The sequence below is a fragment of the Neofelis nebulosa genome, chromosome 9, assembly GCF_028018385.1.
Source record: "Neofelis nebulosa isolate mNeoNeb1 chromosome 9, mNeoNeb1.pri, whole genome shotgun sequence".
Classification (NCBI taxonomy): domain Eukaryota; kingdom Metazoa; phylum Chordata; class Mammalia; order Carnivora; family Felidae; genus Neofelis; species Neofelis nebulosa.
In genome coordinates, this window is record NC_080790.1 from 35,645,870 (window position 1) to 35,661,773 (window position 15,904).

Genomic DNA, 15,904 nt, shown 5'->3' on the forward strand with positions numbered 1-15,904 from the left:
CTCAAAGTTTCAAATACTATTTTCTGTTATATACCCATTTCTCCTTACCTGCTTTCTGGGGAAAATAAATATCAATACCAATCCCCGGAGTAAAAGCAGACAGTCTGGATAGGATAGATCTAAACTTCAGCTTCCCGTAAAGTTTGATTTTTTTTCTCTTTTTAGAGAAACATTTTTTATTAATCTCTGCAACGGTTCAAATAGCTACAGTAAGAGTAAAATTTCTAAATGCATTGTCTTGGAATGAGCACAACTCCTCTTGTAGCAAGACGTCCTTTTACATATTTTTTCTCGTCCCTAAGGTACCTGTAAGAAAAAAAAAAAAGGAAATAATTTAGTGTAAGGTTTTCCTACTGGACATCCAACAGTTGTGTTAATGAGATGGGTACAGATTAGTAATTTGATGGCTTTCGAGATCGTTTAGCCAGGGTGTTCACGGGTGGTGCAAAGTAGGTTTTAGGAGACCTGTTTACCTTCTCACGCTAACATCTTTGAGTCAAGGAGAGTGGGACAGCTACTACGCGAACTAGGGCATCTGTCCCAAGTAACTCCATTCTGCTGCCCTTTTACCAAAAGGTTTTTCAATTTCCAGACTGTGACAGGCCACCTGCCCACGTAGCTCTCTGGAAAGTGTCCTAGGCTCTAAGGATGCCACATCGGCCCACTCTAGCGACGTGGGGTTCAGAGAGATGAGTGCTACGACTCCGACCCTCGGAGACCATCCCACTACCTTTGGTTATTAAAAGCGCTTCCGGGAGAGGCCAGCCGGAGAGATCGAAGATGCTCTGGGAGATGATGGCAGCTGCTTCTAGGCCTCAGCAAGGTCTCCATTCACCAAAGGAGTCTACACCGTCCCGCCCTCTCCCCACCCGAACCTGGACACCCCCAGCGTCCCGCAGAGGCAATACCAAGACCCCATTCCACCCAAGATTCAAAGTAGTGAAACAGGAGACGCTCCCCCGCCTCTCAAACCAATTGAGCACTGCGCAGGACTCTAACTGACACCTGGTCGCGCCCCCCCGCGGGGTGGGGTCTTTTGGTCGGAATATGGCGGCGGCGGCGGGGTCTACGGGTCACTCTCCGAGGCGCCCTTGACTGGCTCTCTGCCGCGCCACCTACCTTGCTAGCTAGGGGCCCGGCGCGCTACACGAAGGGGCGGGAAGGAGCGCTGACGAGCACTGGGCAGCGCCAATCAGCACCGAGGAGTCCGGACCGCGCCCAATCAGGCGCCGGGTGGCCACGAAGGGGGTAGGTTGCAGGCGAGCAGCGCATGTGGCGGACGCCGAACGCCCGGGACCTCACCTGCTGCTGCGACTGAGCCGCCCACCTCGCTGCTTCCCGAGCGCTGCACATCAGGGCCCCGGTGCCGGCTTGAGGACGCCAAGGAAGCAGGGAGCCAACAACGCTGACCGGCTGTTGGCCTGCCGCGTTCGCGGCCTGAGCCCAGGAAGGCCTCTTGCAGAGGTTGCGGGGCCACCCCCGCGACTGTGCCATGACCGACTCTCTCCGCAAAGGGGACTCTTCCTCAACGTTTACTGCAGAGAGAGATGAAAAGCCTGTTAGACCGTGAGACGAGCTCGGGGCCGACCGACTAGGGGCACTCGCGGCAGGCCGCCCGCGCCTTCCCGGACCCGTTCTTTTTGCCCTGAGAGGGAGGCCTAGTTCGCCTCCGGGCGCGCAGCGGGCGCCGAGGGGTGGGGCAAGAGGGTCTGGGCGGGGCGCGCGTCGGCGGCATGTTCCTGCGGAGGCCGCGGGCCCTGGCCGCCTGGCTAGCGGGCGCGGCGGCGGCGGGACGCGCGGGGGCGCGGGGCGGGGGCCTGCTAGCCCTGCTGGCCAATCAGTGCCGCTTCGTGACGGGCCTGCGTGTGCGGCGCGCGCAGCAGATCGCGCAGCTGTACGGCCGCCTCTACTCGGAGACCTCGCGCCGCGTCCTTCTCGGCCGCCTCTGGCGCCGGCTGCGCGGCCGCCCTGGCCATGCCTCTGCCTTGATGGCGGCGCTCGCTGGCGCGTTCGTGTGGGACGAGGAGAGGATCCAGGAGGAGGAGTTGCAGAGGTGAGTCCGGAGACGAGGTCGTTCGGTCCGGTTCGCTGGCGCGGGTCAGATTGGGAGATCGGCACATCGATCCTCGGGGCCTGCTTTTTCGGTCAGTGTGTCCGGTTTACCCGGTGGTACTTGAAGTGACGATGCAGTAACTTGATCCTGTTTTAGCACACCATGGTTTTTTTTTTTTTTTTAATTGTCTTTCTGTGCTAATTTCATTTGTCTGGCTAGAAATAACGAAATGCAGATTGGTGTAGGTGGGAAGACTTTGAATAGGGAGCATCACGCCGAAGAAATAACGTTGTAAAAAACAAATTAGGTCTTGAAGGCATGTAACCCATTGGTTCACGTAATCTTTAATTCTTCCAAAAAGGTGCAAATTCAATGCAGGTTTCAAATTTGACCTAAGGATATGTAATTTACAAAATTACTGCATTCCAAATGGGATTTCGTGAGAAATGCCAGGAGAGCTCTTTTGCTGCTGTGACAGAATTATGAGGCTGGAAAGGCTTTTGGCCTCTCAGACCAGTAGCCCAGCCATTTTAACCTGCAAAAATTAGGTCAGTTTTTTGCTGCTCTAACTACAACTTAGGGAATAGTGTTTCATTAGACTCTGAAGTTACGCTGTCATCATCATCAAAATTTCTGGGTGAAAAATGCAGTACCATTGGTTGAATTTGTTAATCTGTGGTTCTGAATCTTAATCCTTATAGTTTTCAACTCATTTCATGGGAAGCCTTGATTTAGTTCTTGCTTTACAGTATCTTTGTCTTTTCCTTTTTTTAGTAAACTTTTTTTTTAAGTTTATTTATTTTGAGAGAGAGCATAAGTGGGAGAGGAACAGAGAAAAAGGGAGAGAGAGGGAGAGAATCCCAAGCAGGATCCGAAGTGTCAGCGCAGAGCCCACAACCGTGAGATAATGACCTGAGCTGAAATCAGAGTCCAGATGCTTAACCAACTGACCCATGCAGGCGCCCCTCTGTATTTTCCTTTTAACAGATATCCCCTCTCTCCCTCCACCCCCTAAATTTTTGTTTCCCTGTAAATCTTTACAAAATTAAGTGGTTGGCCCTAGGCTATGGTTTTTGATCCCTGCATTACTATGATATACATATAGAAAACTTACTAGTTACTAAATATCCACCCTGAGGATATAAATGCAATTGAAAGTCTTAATCTTATTCACAAAAATGTTAAGATACCAAAGCATGATAGGTTGCTTGCCTAGTTTCTGTCAGTATTCTTGTGCAACTTCTCAGTCTCAGGTATGGGAAATAAAACGACTTATGGGAGGAAAACCTTTGTATTAAGAAATTATCAATTAACTGTTTGAATTTTCGTTTTCTTTTTGATGATGAAATACCTATGTTCCCCAGTAGTCAAGTTTGAGAGGAAAATTCCCAGTTGGATCTATTAAGGAAAGACAAGAAAACCAGAAAAGGGCTACCTGGTGCAAAAGAGAGGGAGATGTTTTGGGATGGGAATTGAATAGCATTGGGGGCCTGGGTGGTAGATGACGTTCTTTGGCTTATTTCATGTGTTTTTATGGACAATCTGTCCTGGAGCCTTTGTTTAGTAGGCTTGCCATTAGCAGGAGCTAGAGAGGAAAACAAGATAAAAAATGCATGTGGTAAACATTTGAGTCAGTAGTCACTACCCACTGTGGCAGAAAGAGACCAGTTGATGACCAGGCCCTGTATTCGTACCATTTCCCTTCTCTTTGAGCTGTCTGTGAAACCCGGGGGCATTTGAAACACTCTTGGTTCTAATCCAGCTCCTGAAGAGGTATTGCCCTCTGTTAACCCACTCGCGAATTTCATAAGCTTAGATGAAGGCCAGTCAGAACACTTAAGGTCCTTTCTGATTCTCCAGAGTTGTTGTAGTAAAGATCTTCGTTTAACAATTTGTTTTCTAGTTCATGCTTGAATTCAGTCATATACCTAAAATTTGATGAAGGTGTCCATTTTGAGAACTAAAAAAAAATGTTTGTTACCTTGCTAGGGAGACGAATAGTAACGCTGTTCAACTATATGCCGATTGTACGGTGGTTCTATAGGTTTCTTATGTTTCTAATATCTTGTCATATATTTTATTTAATAAAATATTCTGGGTTCAGGTTAACATTTTTTGTTTGTCGTTTAAGTATTTTATTTGCTTTAAAGGAGGCACTGCTGAGGTTCTTATAGCTAGTTTGGAACATCTTAGATTTTCTTTGTTCTAGTGAAATGATTTTGGGTGGCTTCCATAATGGAGCGTGGTTGAATGTGCCTCAGGACAAGTGCATTTTTTTCATTGTTAATGGAAGAAGAGCATGATTGTCCCATGGCCCCTAAATCACAGCATTTGGTTCTTCTGTGCTGTTTTTGTACCAACTTGTGCTGGTACTCTTTGAATGTATGCTTTAAACGTGGCATGTGTTTTTTCTTATGTTACTTGAGTCTCCGTTCAGAATGAAAAGGAATAACCTCGCTTTCAATTCTTCTATGCTTGAGAACATCTTAACAAATAGAATCTCATTTATTTAGCAACAGCAAGAAAATTTGAGAAATGGAGTAACGTGTACAAAGTGACTCTGACGCACGGATGGGCACCAGGTGTAGAAATCAGGTCTTTTAATGCTTGGTCTAGTATTCTTACCCAGTGGCTTCAATTAAACAAATCAAACAAAATAACTTTCAATCATTGTTTTTGGTACTAGCTGGCATTCTGTGAGCCCAGGACAGATCTTATGGAAAAATACAGTAGTAATTTTTTATTGCTTTGGAACATTAAAAAAAAAATTACAAGAACAAAAGGAGGAAGGAAGTTAAGAAATATGAAAGGCTAGGGGAAAATGTTCTATTAACCCCTCCTCCTGTTAAAAAAGTTACAGTCCATTGCTCCAGAAATTTGAGTAAATAAGTGCCAGTAAAATTTCATAAAGAAATTGTTTAGTTTCCCGCTTTTATCTCAGGGCATTTAGAATAATTGTAACTTTTTGGTGTATTATTAATTAGATAAATGACCAACAAAAGTCCTTCATCTTTTTTGCCACTGTCACTTGAAGATTTTTTGCTGGCATACCCTTCTTAGATCATCAGGACTACATTAAACCTGACTTGAAATTTTTTACATTGTCTTCATTATTTTCCCGTTAACCAGTTGGCCCAGAATTGCATTGAGCTAGCTGATGTTTTGTTATTTGTAGATGTGTTGTCTCGTAACAGTTGTACTTGAAAGTTTCTAACTTTGACCGTAATTTGTAATTTAAGGAAGGGATTATGTGAATTGAGGCAGTTGTGTTACTGAAATTACTAATTTCGGGATGGCTAATTTCGGGATGGCTTTATTTGAATCATTTTGGGCCCTTATATCAAACTCTGTACTGGGGCAGGACTTACATGGCCAAACCTGGTTATACTTATTACTCTGTTTTAATAGTTTTATGTCTTCATTTTCTTTCTATACCTCTCAATCCATATTGAAATGACTTTAGTTTTGGAGAAAGGTAAGCATTGGCTGTCTTTTTCTTAATCCTTTTACTAATCTGCTGGTTCTGTTACTATTTTGGGAATAATCTCTTTTGTCCTTTCTTCTTATTACCTGTTTAAGTCTCTTAGATAACAAGGTTTAGACACTCACCCTGTCCAAACAGGATTTGGCACAGCAGGCTAAAGAGATGTATGGTGAGAGGTTTTCCTTCCTCCACATACAGGATAGTGACTGACTTTGAACACCTGTGTGCTGCTAATGATGTCTGTCATGTCAGCATTTAGAAGTTGAGACCCTTCGGGGGCGCCTAGGTGTCTCAGTCCGTTAAGCGACCGACTTCGGCTCAGGTCATGATCTCACAGTTTGTGGGTTTGGGCCCCACATCGAGCTCTGGCTCAGAGCCTGTAGCCTGCTTCTGATTCTGTGTCTTCCTCTCTCTCTGCCCTTCCCTCTGCTTGCATTCTGCCTCTCTCTCAAAAATAAATAAACATTTAAAAAAAAAAAAAGAAGTTGAGACCCTTCACATATTGTTGAATCTGTGGACAAGAATCATTTGCATTTTCATGTCGCAGTCTTGTGCCAGCATTCAGATTGTGCTATTTCAAGTATGAATGTCAGGCCTTCACAAGACCTTTCTCTCCCCCTCTGGGGACTTGGTCTCATAATTTTAATCAAGGTCACCTAGTGGCCTTTAATTATATAGGAGAGGTTGATAAAGCAATGGGTCAGAAGCTCTGTACCACCTTAGAAGGCCATTAAAAGTATTGCCTATAGTCATATAATTTTCTTAAAACCTTACTATGTAATTTTATGAGCCTCTGATGAAGTTTTAATAAGACATTCCTCCCCTTCTTCATTATGTGATAAGAATGACATTCAAGGGTGGTGCTTAATTTTTACTGAAGAATGCTTTACTAGTCCTGAAAAGTGTCATAATTGGTGCTGTGTGATGCCTGAATTGTTCTCTGAGCCAGTCTGGTTCTGGTTTTGCTTTTGCTTTTTTCTCTGAAAGATCTTACTGTATAAAGTTCCTTTCCTATTTCTATATGTGTTTGTAGTGGTAGCAGTGAATCCTGTTTTGCAATTTTTAATTCAAATTAAAACTTTTTAAAAATGGTTAAACTTTTTTCATCAGAACATCAGTATAAATTGTACTGGCTAGGGTTCTTGGTTGCAAACAGAGGTGATATTGGTTAACTTAAGCCAAAGGGATTAATCAGAAAGATGTTAGGTCACTCAGGGCATTGACAAGAAGACCAGAGTACAGGTTGGCCAAGAGAACAGCCAAGACTTGCCATAGGAATAATCAATCTCCTTAGGGTACTAGTGCTGATTTTGTTTCCCCTAGGTTGGTTGCACTGCTAGACTCTCAACTTCTTCAAGATCACTGAGAATAATCTCCAAAAGATCCCATGCCTTGTATTATTTCCTCAAGATTCACATCCTCTACCAGAAGTCTCTAATTAACCTCCTTTAAGTTAGGTGCCGTACTTCAACTGCTAGGGCTTGAAAGAGGGCTATATCCCACCTATTTTGGGATTCTCATCGAAGCCCAAAGTTTAAAATTCAGAGAAACGGAATTTTAGAGCTAATAGAAACCTTCAAGAAATAATGTCCTAACATTACAGGTAGAAAAAGGGAGGGATTTACAGGTAAAATGACTTGGCATAAGATCGCATAGTTGGCAGAGTGAGGACTGGAACACAGGTCTTTACAGTCACCATCACTTTGGGTTGCTCTAAACTTTTAATCTTGGGCCACTAGTATAACTTTGAATTTTTGGCTTTTAAAGTAATGTGTTAATATAATCTTTTAATAAGAATTTGAATCATTGAGGCCTGCTTTCATATATACTCCATTTATTCAGTAAACATTGGAGTGTTTGATGTTTACTAGGTACTTCTAGATGCTGGGAATACAGACATGAAAGACTGATTTGGGGACATTAGGGAATTCATAGTTTACTAAAGAGGCATGTATAAAGATAGATTAATTATAATATGATATATGGTTGTAGAGGAATAAAAGTAAAAGAATATGGTTACTCTGCCTGGAAGTTGACCTTGAACTGTGTGTTTTTTTGAAGGTTGAAGAAGAGTGGGCATTTCAGACAGTCTATCAGTAGTTGATGTCTTCTTCAGTCTTGAATAACAGAAGAGTTGTATATGATGCAGACAGCCAGCAATCTTTCTTTCCATGGGCTATTTAAACATTAAGGCGAAAATATAAGCCATGTTTTAAAAACTCTTATAAAATGTTTCAGATGTATAAAAAGACTTTAACATGAATGTTACAAATACAGTTATATTTAAGAAATAAAATAAGATACCATTAACGACTTCTCTGTACTCTTGTCCAGTTGAAATCTCCCCTGTCCCCCAGATTATCTATCTCAGTTTGTTGTATTTCATTCCCATCTGTGTCTTTATACATAGGCATATGTTCCTAAATAATATGTAATGAAACATAGAAGGTTATATGGTATTATCTTGGATGTTTTAAAGCTTCATGTAGTTCTGAACAAAATACTAACAAACTGAATCCAACAACATATAAAAAGGGACATGAAGTAGTGGGTTTTATTCCAGGAAAGTAAGGTTAGTTCATCAAATAAAAATCAGTTTAATACACCGCATTAATAAAGGCTAAAAAACCACATGATCATCTCAGTACAGGCAGAAAAGCATTTTGATAGTCCAACCTCCTCTCATGATAAAAAATCATTCAACAACTAGGAATAGAAGGAAACTTCCTCAACTTGATTAAGGGCATCTACAAAAGACATAGCTAGCAGCATAGTTTAATGGTGAGGGACTGAAAGGTTTTCTCTTAAGATCAGGAATAAGACAAGTATGTCTGCTCTCACCACTTCTGTTCAGCATTGTACTGTTCAACAACATTTTTTTTTTTTTAACTGCAAAAGATCATTGCAAGAAATTTTAAAACATATAAATGGGCAGATAAGCTGTGTTCATGGATTGGAAGATGATTGTGAAGATAGCAATACTAGTCAAACTGATCTATTCAATACAATCCTTATCAAAGTCTTAATTAGTACACTATTTTGTGCAATTTGACAAGCTGATCCTGATACTCATATGGAAATGAAAAAACCCAGAATGGTCAAAACAGTTTTGAAAAAGGAGGACAAAGTTGGAGGACTCTCTCTTCCTGATTTGAAAACTTATTACCAAGCTATAGTAATTAAGATGATATGGGGGGTGCTTGGGTGGCTTAGTCAGTTAAACATTGGACTCTCGGGGTGCCTGGGTGGCTCAGTCGGTTAAGTGTCCGACTTCGGCTCAGGTCAGGATCTCACGGTTTGTGAGTTTGAACCCCGCGTCGGGCCCTGTGCTGACAGCTCAGAGTCTGGAGCCCGCTTCGGATTCTCTCACTCTCTCTGCTCCTCCCCCACTCGCACTCTGTCTCCGTCTCTCAAAAATGAATATTTATTTTATTTATATTTTATTTTATTTATATTATTTAATTAAAAAAAATTAAAACAAAACATTGGACTCTTGATTTCAGCTCAGATCATCATCTCACAGTTGTGGGAATGAGCGCTGTGTTGGGCTCCACACTGAGTGTGGAGCCACTTGGGATTCTCTCACTCTCCTTTTCCCTTTGCCTCAAACCCACTTACCCTCTCTCTTAAATAAATAAGTATTTAAAAACGTATATGGTACTGGCATAAGGATGGATAAATAAATTGTTGGAATAAAATGGAGAGTTTTAGAAATAAACCCTTATATTTATGGCCAGTTGATTTTCAAAAAAAGTGCCAGACAATTCAGTGGGCAAAGAATAGTCTTCAAATGGGTCTGGGACAACTGGAGAGGCACATTCTAAATAATGAATTTAGACCCCCTGCCTCATACCATATGCAAAAATTAACTCAAAATGGATCAAAGTGTAAACTAATACTAAAACTTTTTTTTTAATACTAAAACTCTTGGGGCGCCTGGGTGGCTCAGTCGGTTGGGCGTCCGACTTCGGCTCAGGTCACAATCTCACGGACCGTGAGTTCGAGCCCCGCGTCGGGCTCTGGGCTGATGGCTCAGAGCCTGGAGCCTGCTTCCAGTTCTGTGTCTCCCTCTCTCTCTGCCCCTCCCCTGTTCATGCTCTGTCTCTCTCTGTCTCAAAAATAAATAAACGTTAAAAAAAAATTTTTTTTTTAAAATACTAAAACTCTTAGAGGAAAATGTAGGCATGAGTCCTTATGACTTTGGATTAGGCAGTGATGGTTTCTTAACTGTAACTCCAAAAACACAGGCAATTAAAGAAAAAAATAGGTGAATTGGATTTCATCAAAATTAAAAACTTTTGTGCATCAAAGGTCACTATCAAAAAACTGAAAAGATAACCCAAAGCAATGGACAAAATAGAAATTATATCTGATAAGGGACTGTTACTGAGAGTATATAGAAGAACTCTTACATTTCAACAATAAAAAAATGCAATAAAATAACAGTTTAAAAATAGGCAAAGGGGCGCCTGGGTGGCTCAGTTGGTTAAGTGTCTGACATTTTTTTTTTTTAACGTTTATTTTTGAGAGACCGAGTGCGAGTGGGGGAGGGAGACATGGAATCTGAAGCAAGCTCCAGCTCTGAGCTGTCAGCCACAGAGCCCAAAGCAGCCTTGAACTCAGGAACTATGAGATCATGACCTGAGCCAAAGTCAGACACTTAACCAACTGAGTCACCCAGGTGCTCCCAAATGTCCAACTCTTGATTTCGGGTCATGTCATGATCCCAGGGTTCCTGAGATCAAGTCCTATGTAGGGCTTTGGGCTGACAGTATGGAGCCTGCTTGGGACACTCTCTTTCTTTCTCTTTCTCTCTCTCTCTCTCTCTCTCTCTCTCTCTCTCTGCCCCGCCCCCACATGCGGTGCATATGTGCTCTTTCTCTCAAACATTTAAAAATAGGCGAAGAGTTCCATAGCTGTTTCTCCAAAGAAGATACACAAATGGCCAATAAGCACTTGAAAATATGCTTAGCATCATTAGGCCCTGGGGAAATATAAATCAAAGACCATAATGAGATATGCTTCTCACACCCACTAGGATTGCTAGAACCATGAAGATAGACAATAACAAGTGTTGGCAAGGATGTGAAGCAGTTGGAACCCTCATACATTGTTGGTATGAATATAAAAATGGTGCAGCTGCTTTGGAAAATAATTGGGCAGTTTCTCAAAAGGTTAAACATAGAGTTGCCATGACCCAGCAAATTCGATCCTAGGAATCTACCCAGGAGAACTGAAAGCTGTGTAGAACTGTGTCTACATGAAAACTTGTACACAACTGTTAATAGCATTATTATTTATAACAGCCAAAAAGTAGAAACTTAAGTGCCCATCACCTGATAAATGGATAAACAAAATGTGATGTATCATTCAATGAAATAGAAGTATTCAGCCAAAAAAGAGGGGAACAAAGTACACCATGAATGAACCTTGAAATTATGCTGAGTGGAGGGGCGCCTGGGTGGCTCAGTCGGTTAAGCATCCTACTTGAGCTCACTCAGGTCATGATCTCGTGGTTTGTGGGTTTGAGCCTCACATTGGGCTCCATGCTGACAGCTCAGAGTCTGGAGCCTGCTTCAGATTCTGTGTTTCCCCTCTCTCTCTGCCCCTCCCTCCCTTTCTCTCCCTCTCTCGCTGTCAAAAATAAACATTAAAAAATTCATAAGAAAATATGCTGAGTGGAAAAAGCAAGACACAAGGGACTATATATTGTATAGTATTTATATTAATTGTCCAAAATAGACAAGTTCATAGAGATGGAAAATAGATGTGTGGTTGTGAGAGGTTATGGGAGTGAGTGACTGCCAATGGGTATAGTTTTTTGGGGGGATGATGAAAATGTTTTGGAATTAATGGTAATGGTTACACAACCTTGTGACTATACTAAAAAACATTGTATTATACGCTATAAAATGATGATTCTTCTGGAATGTGAATTATATTTTTAAAAGAGGAGGAAAAATATGTAATTATATAAGTTTTTATAATCAACCCTTTGAGGTAGGTGCTGTTATTATCCACATTTTACAGATTAAGAATACAGACTGGTCAAGTAATTTAATGTTTTGGTGAATGAATGTTGGACTGGGATTCAAACTCAGGAAGTCAGGTTTTTATTCATTTTATACTGCTTTAAACCCACACCTTTCTTATGCAAGTCATTGTGTGGACATTTCATTTCACAGGTTAATTACAACCACCTGCAGCATTCCTTTTGTTTTTCTTTGCAGATCCATTGATGAGATGAAGCGGTTGGAGGAAATGTCACATGTGTTTCAGCGCTCTGGAGTTGAACGCCACCCTTCAGAACCAAAATCCCAGACAGAAGGGAATGAAGATTTAGGGGGCAAAGAGCAGCCATGGGAAATGGTGATGGATAAGAAACACTTTAAGCTGTGGCGGCGCCCTATTACAGGCACTCACCTTTACCAGTACAGAGGTGAGCCCAGCTTGGCTGCCTTGTGTGTTCCATGGTTGCCCAGGTGTGCAGGACTTTTGTTCCTCATCCTCTCTAAACTGTTCTTTTCTGATTCTTGATCAGAAAATTTACCATGGTTTCTTGTTTTTGTTTTGCCTCCCCCAGATGACAAGTATCTCAGTGTCTTCATTGCTATACTTTGCTGTAGGTTGTCTTTGTCTGTCTTTGCTGTCCCAATATGATAATCTAGTTTTTGAATCTGCCTTTTATTTTTCTATAGCAAATGTTTTTTTGTTGTTGATGTTTATTTATTGGGGGGGGAGGGGCAGAGAGGGAGTGAGAGAATCCCAAGCAGGGTCCGCTGTGTCAGCACAGAGCCCCATGTGGGGCTCCATCTCAGGAACCCTGGAGTCATGACCTGAGCTGAAATTACGAGTCGCCTGACTGAGCCACCCAGGTGCTCCTGAATCTGCCTTTAAGATCTGTCTGTACTCTATAATTGGAATGCAGTTAAGTGATAGGAATAAGGCAAGTGATGGGGATGTGGCATTAATCCCTTATTCTTTGTTATGTCATTCTAGTTTTTGGAACCTACACAGATGTGACACCCCGGCAGTTCTTCAACGTTCAGGTGAGTAAATTTTTCTTCCCAGATTTGGAGCTTCTAAGCCTGGAAATCCACTGCAAACTGTCCACATGAATAATTTCTTTAACTCTGAAGACATTGGCTTCAGTACATCTATCTTTGTATCCTTCTTCTCCTGTCAAATAGCATCTAGGTACACATTGGACTTACTCTTTGTTCACGGGGATGAGACTGATTCTATCCTCTTACAGGGCTGTTGGGAAGATCAATTAGAGGAATGTAGTTGAATGTTTTTAGTATTTTATAAGGTGTTACGGTTATTTTTTCCTAAACAATTTAAGGGTAAGTTACATACGTGTCCCTTTATTCCAAAATCCTTCAGTGTGTATTTCCTAAAACTAGACATATTCTCCTAACTGTGGTGCCATTATGAAAGTCTCTAAATTTAACATTGATGCAGCTCTTATACTCTTTTTTTTTTTTTTTTTGCAGCTCTTCTACTCTTGTTTGTATTCCAGTTTTTATCTATTGACCCGACAATGTTCTTTACAGCATTTTCCTCTTGAGTGCAGATCCAATCAGGATTTAGTAATGTGGAATATTGCCACAGTGAAGCTATTTAATTAGTAAAGATGAAGAGTATTCAAAGACTCCTTTCTTCCTTGGGTGGAAATGTACGAAAAGGGGAGGTGGGATCACCTAGAGTTGTATAAAAAATTTTTTTTCCTTCTTGGATTTTTCACTGTTTTATCAGGCTTTCAGTAACTAATTAATGATTATGACACTCACTAATAATATGCAAGTGCACACTTCCCCCCAAACACTGAATTTTGTTAATTTATATGGAGTTTTTGTTGAGTTTGGATGTGTATGATATGTCTTATTTTGAAATTCCCTGGTTACAAGTGATGCTAGAAATTTAAATTTTTTTTTTTTTAACGTTTATTTATTTTTGAGACAGAGAGAGACAGAGCATGAACGGGGGAGGGGCAGAGAGAGAGGGAGACACAGAATCAGAAGCAGGCTCCAGGCTCTGAGCCATCAGCCCAGAGCCTGACGCGGGGCTCGAACCCAAGGACCGTGAGATCGTGACCTGAGCCGAAGTCGGACGCCCAACCGACTGAGCCACCCAGGCGCCCCTGATGCTAGAAATTTAAACATACGCTGCCTGCATTTCTTTTTGTGAAGTGTTGCTCATACTTTTGGGCTTTTTGTCTGTTTAAATCTTTAAAAATTTGTTTTACCCTTGTACATTTGTATGTCATTACCTATTAAATTTTCCCTAAACATGTCTATCACAATAGTTTTTTCTTATATTTTCCTTTGCTTTGCCTTTTTATTTTTTTAAAATTTTTTTTCAACGTATTTATTTATTTATTTATTTATTTATTTATGGGACAGAGAGAGACAGAGCATGAACGGGGGAGGGGCAGAGAGAGAGGGAGACACAGAATCGGAAGCAGGCTCCAGGTTCCGAGCCATCAGCCCAGAGCCTGACGCGGGGCTCGAACTCACGGACCACGAGATCGTGACCTGGCTGAAGTCGGACGCTTAACCGACTGCGCCACCCAGGCGCCCCTGCTTTGCCTTTTTAAAAAAATACTTATTTTTGAGAGAGAGAGCGAGCGGGCAGGGGCAGAGAGAGGATCCGAAATAGGCTCCATGCAGTCAGTGCAGAGCCTAACGTGGGGCTCGACCCCATGAACTATGAGATCATGACCTGAGCCAAAATCAAGAATTGGTTCCTTAACTGACTGAGCCCCCCAGGCGCCCCTGTGCTTTGCCTTTCTTTAGTAAGATTCACTTTCAAGATAATGCTATTGGCCTATAAGAAAGGATTTTGAAAGACTTGTCTAAAATAAACACAGCTGTGTTTTTCATACTTTGCCACTTTTAGGTCAGGTTTCCATTTCAGAATAAGATCCTTGGGTCAGAGGTCCAAGCATCTGGAGAAGTCTTCTGCAGCTTTGTTTTGAATTTCTTAGGTCTTGACAGTCTCTTCTCTTTCTACAGCTGGATACAGAGTATAGAAAAAAGTGGGATGCCCTGGTAATCAAGCTGGAAGTGATTGAGAGGGATGTGGTTAGTGGTTCTGAGGTTCTTCACTGGGTAACCCATTTTCCTGTGAGTATTTTCGTTACTATTTTTACTTTTATCACATCCATGTGAGGCAGAACCCTAATTCTGCCTATTCTTTCCTTTAGTATCCAATGTATTCCCGGGATTATGTTTATGTTCGACGGTATAGCGTGGATCAGGAAAACAACGTGATGGTGTTGGTGTCACGGTATGTGTGGTTACTTGTGGCTCCTCCTGAGACCCTTTAGCTGTGTCCTTCATAGATGTCTGGTGGGAGTTTGCATGGTCTTGTTGTTAATAGGGGCGCTGCTAGGACCCCATCCATCCCAGCTAGAACACGAGTGGGCTTTGACTGGTGACAGTCTAGGAAGATAGAAGGGATGTAAGCTTTTCATTAAACCATTTCTTTAACCTTAATATTGATAATTAGAAAAATAAGTGCTTTTTTCTTCAACATAAAAGTTACAAAGCCTAGGAATCACCAAGGAAACTCACTTTGTTTTTAGAACTTAATTTGTATTCATTCATCTTGGTGACTCTCTGTTTTGTTTTATTTTAAAAATTAGAGCCAGCTTTTTAGATTTTCCTCTTAACTTTAGCTCTTACGCTGTTTTGTATGTAAACATTACTGAGTTTCCTTAACTTTTCTCCTTCCCAGTGCTGTGGAGCACCCTAGTGTTCCAGAGTCTCCAGAATTCGTAAGGGTCAGATCGTATGAATCCCAGATGGTTATCCGTCCCCACAAGTCATTTGATGAGGTGAGTTTTACATCATCCGAGAGATGATGTGTAGCTGCTGTGGGATTTTCTCAAGGAATGACTTTTGTCTGAACTGGGAAGGGCAATGGTTCTCAAACTTGGTGTGCATCAGAGTCCACTGGAGCTTGTTAACATACAGTGCTGGGGTATGGCCCAAGAATTCTCATTTTTAAGAGGTCCCCATGTGATGCTACTGGTTTGAGAACCATTGCTGTAGGGTGATACACCTGGAAGATCCTCCAGGACAAAGTTCTGATGACCCACGATTCCTGTTTGTGAGAGACAGGAGAAGATGACGACCTGTTAGCGGCATTCTTTGGGAACTGAAGGAGCGCCTTTTCCATCAGAATTTCACCACAATGGGCAAAACATTTGAAACCTTTCTGGATTTCTGTTTCCTTATCTGTAAAATGAGAGTGTTAAAATAATGTTCTCAGCTTTCTTTAAAATTCTGTGACCTTTCTTTGAGAAGAATTTTTTTTTCAATGTAGGGAATTGCTTTTTTTTTTTTTGTCAAATCTATTGA

General features: G+C 41.7%; 1 protein-coding gene and 1 long non-coding RNA gene across 2 annotated transcripts in view; one reads left to right on the forward strand and one right to left on the reverse strand.

Annotated features, from left to right (window-relative positions):
- Positions 1-114: 114 nt before the first annotated feature.
- On the reverse strand, positions 115-1,416 carry LOC131484701 (uncharacterized). The gene is made up of 2 exons (XR_009248400.1): positions 1,303-1,416; positions 115-306 (listed from the first exon to the last, which is right to left on the reverse strand). It is a non-coding gene; the product is annotated as an uncharacterized LOC131484701 (long non-coding RNA).
- STARD7 (StAR related lipid transfer domain containing 7) overlaps positions 1,284-15,904 on the forward strand; it is a 27,988-nt gene continuing 13,367 nt past the window's right edge. Inside the window, exons 1-6 of the mRNA XM_058683208.1 lie at positions 1,284-2,053; positions 11,768-11,976; positions 12,537-12,586; positions 14,555-14,665; positions 14,746-14,828; positions 15,279-15,378. Of these exons, the coding sequence (XP_058539191.1) occupies positions 1,734-2,053; positions 11,768-11,976; positions 12,537-12,586; positions 14,555-14,665; positions 14,746-14,828; positions 15,279-15,378 (873 nt within the window). The 5' untranslated portion in view covers positions 1,284-1,733. The remainder of the gene's footprint in view (positions 2,054-11,767; positions 11,977-12,536; positions 12,587-14,554; positions 14,666-14,745; positions 14,829-15,278; positions 15,379-15,904) is intronic.